This window comes from Argentina silus (genome assembly GCF_951799395.1).
Source record: "Argentina silus genome assembly, chromosome: 20".
NCBI classification, from domain to species: Eukaryota; Metazoa; Chordata; class Actinopteri; order Argentiniformes; family Argentinidae; genus Argentina; species Argentina silus.
This window is the reverse complement of record NC_139674.1, coordinates 4,435,079-4,444,926: the sequence shown is the minus strand read 5'-3', so window position 1 is coordinate 4,444,926 and position 9,848 is coordinate 4,435,079. Positions and strand designations below refer to the sequence as shown.

General features: G+C 45.9%; 1 protein-coding gene across 1 annotated transcript in view; it reads right to left on the bottom strand.

Annotated features, from left to right (window-relative positions):
* The window catches only part of LOC310820266 (pleckstrin homology domain-containing family A member 5-like), a 118,358-nt gene that overhangs the window by 21,849 nt on the left and 86,661 nt on the right, over positions 1–9,848 (bottom strand). Inside the window, exons 5-8 of the mRNA XM_083691846.1 lie at positions 7,588–7,644; positions 4,071–4,197; positions 2,803–2,907; positions 928–1,004 (exon numbers count right to left, since the gene is read on the bottom strand). Coding sequence (XP_083547972.1) covers positions 928–1,004; positions 2,803–2,907; positions 4,071–4,197; positions 7,588–7,644 — 366 coding nt within the window. The remainder of the gene's footprint in view (positions 1–927; positions 1,005–2,802; positions 2,908–4,070; positions 4,198–7,587; positions 7,645–9,848) is intronic.

The window sequence follows — 9,848 nt, the reverse complement described above, 5'->3', positions numbered from 1 at the left end:
AGAGAGAGAGAGAGAGAGAGAGAGGGGGGGGGTGTACACAGAGAGAACAAGAGATAATAAATTGTAGGCAAATACTGGAGTATGAGTTTGTATGCTCCTCTATAATGTAATTTCATCTCAACAGAATCATTTTGGTTTGATTATCTGGTGACACAGACTACACCAGCGCTCTCAGTCAGTCACACACACACACACACACACACACACACACACACACACACACACACACACACACACACACACACATTCATTCATTTCTGCCTGCCCTCAGACACACACATCTCCAAAACTCCACAGACAATACCCAACCTGATTGGCAGACTCTGCCAAAATGGAGTGAGTGAGGAAGAAAAAAAAAACAAACCCAGGAAAAGAGAGAGAGATAGAGAAGGAGGCAGTGTTATCAGAAAGCTGAGCACGTCACCACCGCCACAGTCTGTTTGAGGACACTTCTCTCTTCCCTGGGTAAGCCAATAAACAGCCAATTCCCCAGTGGGCCTATCATGAAAGGGCTGGCTGATTGCACTGTGTGACCAGTTAATTGGCCAATTTATGGAAATGAAAACCCTGAGACCTGTGAGAAGTTGGGAGACGCTGTAGGACAATTCATTCAGTCTGCAGAAGCTGAAGGTTAGCTGATTGCTCTTCTATTCACACTTTTGCGACGAATGCTACTTTCGCAAACTCAATACTTTGTGGTCAAAGATGTGATCTACAAGCCTTTACCGTGATGTTAAAAATGATATCACCACATAGACAAACACACTAGCTAAAAACCGTCTCTCTCATGAATGCTCAATTTCTATATACCTACAGTACAACTGTGAGTGTGTGTGTTTTGTTTGTGTGTGTGTGTGTGTGTGTGTGTGTGTGTGTGTGTGTGTGTGTGCATGCGTGTACATAAGTTGCACTGTGTGTTTAACATACTCACCCCTGTAGTAGAAGAGGCACATGTCTGACAGCACAAACCACCTCTTCTTCCAGAGCTTCATGCCCGTGCTGTCCTGCAGGGGGTTAGAAAGACAGGAAGGAGTCCTCAGTCAAGCCACGAGACATCACAGAGTTCACATCACAAAGCAGACACTCCATGCTCCCAGACGCTTCAATTAGCCAGCCCTATCTCCTCCACTGAGACAAATTGGTTCCCTTTATCTCTTAATAACTCACTGACAGTTTCTCCCTTTTTCCTGTTTGGGGGCTGCGGTTCCGTTTTGTTCTCCTTAATGCGCTTCGGTCTCTTCTCTCTCCGCCACATCAGTGGGTTCAGCTTTTGAAGTTGCCTTTATTGATAATAAACATTAATAAGCGAAAGGTTTGTTTCGTTGGCGGTTGCTTGTCTCGATATTTTGGCATTGTTTCACGCGTGAGTCGGGCTTCCCGAGGAAGAAAGGCTTTTGCGATCTCAAACTTGAATCTTAAATCTTTCCCCTTGAATACAAAGCTTTTGGGTTGGCAGCTTCAGAGAGAGAGAGAGACAGAGGGGGAAAGGCAAAGCCTCTGAAGAACGAATCGATGGAGCTCTCTCAGGGAATTCAGCGTGGTACAAGAGGAGGAAGAGGCAGGAGAAAGGTTATTGACAACACTTCTACTCTGGTTGGAAACTGAGTGATGGTCGAGGGTGATATGTGCTTGGTGAGTGTTTTTGGTGAGAAGAACGAGCCAATGAGGACCGAGAGCCTCGAGACGGATTGACGAATTGACCCACGGCCGAGCCTCGTGAGTGAGAAGAAATGAGGAGAAATGCTCGACTCGCAGTGAGAACAGGCGGAAAGATAATTGATAGCTGACCAGGCTAGGATCACTAACATCCAGCCCAGCCAGCCAGGAAAATAACCTGATTTATCTACACTCGTAGAAGAAAAAAGCTGCTACATAGACCCATGAAGCCGATCATCAGCTGTTCCTTTTTTCCCATTTAAAACCATTTCCACAGAAGGTTCATGAAAGGAACATGGAACCCATAAGGGTTCTTCTAAGGGTTCTGCCAAAGAACACAGGGACAGCCAAAGAACCCTTTTGGAATCTTTTCCAAAGGGTAGAGATAGTAATTAACATATACAATCATTCATAGATGTGACATTGATTGAGGGATCAGGAGGCGATACCGATGGTGGTTGAAAAAACCCATTTCAATGACAAAATGATGAATCGGAATTTAGGTTGAATAAGATTGCAGATAACAAGAAAAGATGAGGTCAGACTGTCGCCTGCAACAGTCTGATTTAAATTCACTGTCAGTTACTAAAAATTCAACGTGAAGCGTGTCCCTCTGAATGTAAATGAGCATATGCTTTGGTGAGAGAGATCAGACCCCTGGATAATGTCACATATGTGTGTGTGCGTGTGTATGTGTGTGTGTGTGTGTGCGCGCGCGTGTGTGTGCATGTGTGTGTGTGTGTGTGTGTGTGTGTGTGTGTGTGTGTGTGTGTGTGTGTGCAGCTTACAGCTGCAGCTGAAAAGATCTGCATGTGTCCATTATACCACCACCACCACCACACACAAAGAGACCCGCTCTCATTTGGGGTTTAATTACAGCTGTTATAACGGAGACATGTAGATCTTTTCAGCTGCAGCTGTAAGCTGCACACACACACACACACACACACACACACACACACACACACACACACACACACACACACACACACGTCACATCACCATACTCTAATCAGCCATGCATTCAGGTATTCTGCTGACAATTTCCATGGGGAAATTGCAGGAGGAAATTGCGGGAACATTCATTGCATCGGCAAAGTCATGCACTTCAGTTCTAGTCCGTACAACAAAGACTGTCTCAAGTACCTGCTTGTAAAGCCAGTTGCTTCTGACCGCTGGCGCATTGGGGTTTCTCTTGATGGAGTTGGACCTCTTGCCAAAGTTGTGAACTTTTTTCGAAGACCTTGAAGGCTGAAAGCAAAAATAAACAAAAATGTCAGCTGAAGTATCAATCGATATCTCTGGAGGCTGCATCACATAATGGAGGTGTAAAAGTATAAAATCTGACAAAACGCCAGCATGATTTCTCTCTCTCCTCGTGTGAAAGAGAGTTATTAATTGGCTCGTTGGTGGTAATAAACAAATACACACACAAAGTTGTTTCGCCCAAACCTCTATATAAGATAAGGCAGTTAAAAGGAGCTGTATTTGGCCCATTCTACGAGCCTAGGCCTGCATATTTACAGCATTGCAGGCTCCATCTACATAGGCAAAGCTCTGGACATAAATAGCCTATGTCATAAATAATTACAACAGATGAAAGCATAAATATATATATATCATGTTTTACTTCCAGTCAGTGTAAGCTGAAGTAATAAATCACTTATTCATGAATGTACAGTTACATTCTATGAAAACCATGCATATTTACTCACAGTCGGATATAAACAATTTATAATCTGACATGATGTATAATATAATCTCTCGGTGACCCTTCTATAATTGTAGCTGCTGGGGTAACACGCACGCATGCACGCAGGCCCGCACGCGCACACACACACACACACGCACACACACACACACACACACACACACACACACACACACGGTGGATATTCCAGCAGGAGATAGTCGGGTAGATTCGCTGCTCTAGGCTCCCTATTTTAGCTGGGTTTCTCTGGGCTTATGAGGCTTCCGCTACACTGCACTAACAGAGCGGAACGGGGAGGATCGGTGACCCAGGACAGCGCTCTAACCCTGATCTGATAATAGAGGACTCTGCTGTAACTGTACCAGCACCGGGACCTCCATCTCACCTCTCCCAGCCTGCACACCCACGAGAGTTATCCATCACCATGGCTAATGGGAGTTATGAACCGTGGGGGGGGGGTCAAAGTTCACTTCTGATGCTCAGTCATGCAGGCCTAATGCTGATGACACTCATTCATTCTGACTTGGATACTCTGGGGAGGGAGGGTTAACCAAGTTGAAGCGGTAAAATGAATACCCCCACCCACGCCGTTGAATTGCTATCTTTTCGGTGGCGTAGCTGGTTAACATTGGGTGTTTGGGAGGGCGGTCTGGAGCGTGGAAGCGATACTGTGGGAGGCAGTAGCCAGCGGGCCGGAACTCACCCGTGTGGCGGGGACGCTCCCGGGGTAGGTGCTGTAGTCAGACCCTCCTGTGTAGTTGGACGCCTCGCTCATGTTGCTCATCGGACGCTCCTTCTTCTCAGTGTTCTCTGGTGCCTTCGTAGCCGACCTGAACCCGAGAGAGGGAGAGAGAGAGAGAGAGAAGGAGAGGGGGAGAGAGAGAGAGAGAGAGAAGGAGAGGGAGAGAGAGAGAGAGGTTGAAAAAAAAAGAAAAGAAAAGACCACACAAATAAGAGGCTTTGCCTTTAATCTGCCTGATCAATTGGTGAGTTAGAGGCAGGGTGGTGGGTCTGGGTGTGAGTGTGTGTCTCTGCGTGTGTGTGTGCGTGCGTGCGTGCGTGCGTGCGTGGTGCGTGCGTGTGTGCGTGCGTGTGTGTGTTGACTGATTGCTTGGCGAATGAGGGAGAGGAGTTGCTAATCTCTGAAGGGCCATGTCTGTGTATCTCCATTGGCTCACTCAGCCTTTCTTATCCAGTTTAAACTCCACTCCTAATGAGGAGCCATCTCAGCAATGTCTATTATCCTGAACGGAAAGGGCGGGGGGAGAGAGAGAGAGAGAGAGAGAGAGAGAGAGAGAGAGAGCAAGAGAGAGAGAGAGAGAAACTGAGAAAGAGAGAAGTTGAGGGAGAGGAGGGACAGAGAAAGAATGAAAGAGAGCAGCAGAGGAGAAGAGAGGCAGGCTCTACGAATCAAAGCAATTACTCCCCTTGTCAAAGCTGATATATTCCTGCACGTCAGGACGACTTTAAATCGCCTGCCAACTTTGGCTGACAAATTGAACCGCCTCCGTGTTTATGACCCAGTCGAGTGGAAGGACAATAGGAAAATGCAGGAGAGTTCAAGGTCCTCGGCTAAAACGACACAGAGTGAGCGCTTTATCGTTTTTAACGATGGCGGTGCGAAATATCTGCTAAGTGTGACTATAAATCGCACTGTATTCTCAGAGTTGATGACATCTATACAGTGGTGTTATTCTAATGTATTGTCTTGAGGCGGAGCGGCGTTCTACTTTCCAGTGGGTGTGTGTGTGTGTGTGTGTGTGTGTGTGTGTGTGTGTGTGTGTGCGCACGCTGATGTCTGGGGGGGGCTGACAGTATCTACAGAGAGGTGAGAGAGGGGGAAGAGATGAAAGGAGAGAGGAGCAGAAAACGATCTCTTTGAGTCTGATAACAAGGCTGGGTTTTAGGTCACCTCCCAGGAAGCCATCCCATACACTTTGTACTTTGCACATGGCTGATCTTCAATCTGATAGCAGCACTGAAGGTATGAAAAACAGCACGTTGCTCACCTCTCCCTTCTCTCCCCCCCCCCCCCTTCCTTCTCCTTTCCTCCCAACTCACTCCTCCCAACCCACTCTTCCTCTCCTCTCTTTCCTCCCCTCTCCTCCACTCACATGTAACCAGGTCCCCTGCCTGTGTCTGATGTGACTACAGCAGCATGCTAAAGGGACACCACCAGGACTAGTGGGACAGCATATTTAGATTAGATTAGATTAGATTAGATTAGATTAGATTCAACTTTATTGTCATTGTGCAGAGTATATACAGGTAGTGCAGTATATGCGCAGTATAGTAGTATATATTGTTCACACTGCACTTTTCTGCTTTTTTTGCACTTCTGGTTAGACGTTAACTGCATTTCGTTGTCTCTGTACTTGTACTCTGCACAATGACAATAAAGTTGAATCTAATCTAATCTAATCTAATATACAGGTAGTGCAGTATAAGCAGTATATGAGCAGTATAAGTAGTGCAGTATAAGTATAAGTATAAGCAGTGCAGTATAAGCAGTATATGTATTAACAGTAATATTATAAGCAGAATAAATATAGAATGCAGCATATGAGCTGTATAAGCAGTGCAGTATAAGCAGTATATATGTATTAACAGTAACATTAAAGCAGAGTAAATAAGCAGAATAAATATGGAATGCAGTATGAACAGTATAAACAGATATGTACAGTATGTACAGATATGTGCAGTGTATTAACAGTAGCATTATAAGATTAGTAAAAAAAAATAAGGGTATGTGCATTATGAACAGTATAGACAGATATGTACAGAAGAGCAGTAGTATGTAGTATAAGAGCAGTGTGTACAAGTGAGGATACAGTATGTACAGTTTATAGGAATACTAAAGCAGTAAATGAGGTAAGCATATGAGGTCATTACATGAGTGCTCTGGCAGCTATTATCCCAACAGTGTCCCAATAGTCTTTCCTCTTTTCCTTCTCAAACCACATTGGAGGAGAGTATCAAAGGGGACTTGGGATGTCCTCCTCCGATGCGGGAGGATGCCAGGAAAGAGGACTAGGACGCAGCAGCAGGAGGGTAGAATGGGCATTGGAACACTACAGAGAAGGCTCAGCTCAATGGTCACAATACAAGACACAGATAGTGATGACTGCTGTCCCACAGGACGCACGCACGCACAAAAGCGTCCGTAGAAACTCCTTTTACTGGGAACAAACCATCATGGTACATTAAAAGATAGTTGATTTTTGTCAAAGTGGGTAATTGTTCTTCCAGCCCATTTGACTGGGTTAAGGCTCAACAATGGTGGCTTTCACTGCCTTTATACAACCAATGCCTGGAGTAAAACTGCGTGGCAAATTCTGCCACTGTGAGCCGGTGACCCTTGTGTGATACACTTGTCAGTCACAGGTCATGGGATGAATTCAAGCATTCACGAGAATATTACGAGTTCATTAATTAGCCTATGATCTCAGACGGGCAGAAAAGGATCCAGGGGCCGTCTCCCATCACTTGGTAAGAAGTGTGTGAGGGATGAGAGATGACATTCAGGTCCTGGAAACACAGATCAAGGAGGGAGAGAGGAGGCGGATGTCCTGAAATTGGGGTCATTTTGCATCGTCCGTGGTGGGGAATTGCAGGGCAATTGACGTCTATAGAGCTGAACATCATTTTGCTCCCTCTCTCTCTCTCTCTCTCTCTCTCTCTCTCTCTCTCTCTCATCTTTTGTGTGCGTGAGTCTGTACAACTAAGTCTGGAGTACCTGTGGCTATCAGTCTGTGAGTACTGTGGACGTCATTATCTCGAAGTTGAGGAAATGGATAATTGCGTAATTCGACTCGGTCTGAGACAAAATGTCTGCACACGTTGTCTCCGGCTCACACACAAGACAGTTCAGCGATGGAAGCTTCATCTTCGTGATCTGAAATACGATTCAGACAAAATCGGACGGCACACATAAATCTGAAAGCACATCTCCGCATAAGCAATGCATAGCGGGGAACCGGTGGCGATTCAACACACACACACACACACACACACACACACACACACACACACATATACACACACACACACACACACACAGGCGCGCTATCCTGCGGTTTGCATTGAGAAAACTGAATTGATGAGACAGAGAGGCAGAACTAGCAGAGAGATGAATGAACTGGGTTCTCAGCAGACTGATGAAGCTTTAAGAGCAGGTAAAGCGAAGCATCCATTCAAGGAGCCGGCTGGGTTTATATTACCTGTCGGTCTCTGCCTCTGTCTCTGTGACAGGGGGGACAAGCTTCCCACAATTCAAGCTAGAAACAGAAAGGGGAGGGGGGGGGGGAAAGGTCAATGCACAAATTATAAATAAATCATATTCATGAAACATTTTGAAGATAATGTAAAGAGATAAAAAAAAAAAAGAAAGAAAAAGAATTGTTGTCTTGTTTCGTTCTTTTTTGCTGTGGTTATGTATACGCTCTGTGGATGTTTTCCAACTGAATGGCCAACGTGGAAGAAAAGCAAGATGGCAGTTTCTTGTGGATCCGCCCGTGGGGTTGTCATGGCGATACGCAGGTACACGGTGTATATACCCGGCCTATAATTCATCAACGAGGTGTGCTGTAGCAAATGATGTATCTAATTGTGCGATATTAAAAGAGATACGCCACTCTCTCTCTCCCATTTGCCGCGCGTGAGTGCTTTCCGTTTACAGCAGTGGAACTGTGCAGCTCATTCAATCGCCAGGAAATGAGTGCCCATTTGTGGACTTTGTGGGAAATTGTGGAAGCCGAAAAAGAGATGCGGTATCCCCTACTGCTAACTGCAAAGAGAGAGACAGAGAGAGAGATGGAAATGGAGATGATGTGATGAGTTGGCATTAGCATCACAGTGAGAGGAGAGAGAGAGAGAGAGAGAGAGAGAGAGAGACAGAGAGAGACAGAGACACACAGAGAGAGAAAGAGAGAGAGAAAGAGAGAGAGAGAGACAGAGAGAGACAGAGACACACAGAGAGAGAGAGAGAGAGAGAGAGACAGAGAGAGACAGAGACACACAGAGAGAGAAAGAGAGAGAGAAAGAGAGAGAGAGAGAGAGAGGGATGGAAATGGAGATGATGGGATGATGAGCTGGCATTAGCATCACTTTGAGAGAGAGAGAGAGAGACCAATCATGCATCGGAACCTCTCTTGGCACAATTCAGTTGAATCCAAACCCTGGCCACCTACTATGCAGAGTGTTCCAGTGCTTTGATATTGAATAACAAACACACAGAAGACGTCTGATTGCAGCCGGGCCCTTCCCCGGGGCTAGATCATCAGTCTGTCTGCAGACTACCATGAAAGGGAGGAGGGTGTCAATGGTAAACAAAGTGCTCTCGGTAAATGAATGCACTTATTTCTGTGAAGGAGGAGAGAGAGGATAGGAGGAGGGGAGAGGGGGGGGGGGGGGCAGAGGGGAGAGGAGGGGGGGGACAGGAGTTCCGCCAAATATGTTACGCGGAGAGCAGAACAGAAACCCCATTAACAATACATTAAAGAGCCAGAAGAAGAAATACATCACAGCAGCTGTTAACAAAGATGGAAGCAGTGAAAGAATATTATCATGATCTAATGAGCTGAAAAGATGAAAAAAAAAAAAGAGAACTTTACTCGAAAAAAAAGCTCAACTTTTGTCTGGATATTACGGTCGCCAATTCTCCGTTTCGCTGTCGAGTAAGTGACATTTGTGGAGCTGCGAAGTGGAGCTGGGTTGTTTCTCCCAAGGTCTAAGCAGATTAGAGCAGGTTTTTCACCGTGTTTCTCTTATTAGTGAGTCTGTGCGGACGGGGAACACAAATCCTATTGTGAGAGGTGAGTGGGAGAGGGAGAGAGAGAGAGAGAGAGAGAGAGAGAGAGAGAGAGAGAGAGAGAGAGAGAAATGGAAACAGAGAGGAAGTGAAGAATAGAGGTGAAGAGGGAGAAGGCGAGAAGTAGCGTGGGTGAGAGGGAGAGAGGTTGAGTGTGAAATTGGGAGCGTGGGCTCGGGGCATGGTAACTTAGTTATCAGGAGAGGGGGGCACCATTAATCCATATTAGGCCGTCTATTACAGCTCATGTCCGCAGAGAGAGAGAGAAAGAGAGAGAAAGAGTGTGTGTGTGTGTGTGTGTGTGTGTGTGTGTGTGTGTGTGTGTGTGTGTGTGTGTGTGTGTGTGTGTGTGTGTGTGTGTGTGTGGGTGTGTACAGGATACAGTACAGGTATTTTTAGGTTCCTGTAGGCCGTGTGCCATGTGTAAGACATGTTTTATATTGTGTTTGCTATGAACCCCAGGAAGTGCTGCTGTTGCTAAAGTAACAGTTCTTGTGAGGCTGAATAAGATAACACATTAACAAATGCAGTCTGACGCAGGATTAAAATATGGCGGTGGCAGCGAATGGCTTAATTAGTCTGACAGAGCCATATTCCAATAAGCTCCCTCTCTTCCTTCAAACACGCGCACTCGTCAATCAGCACAGAGTTCATTTGAGGACTCCCGACAGC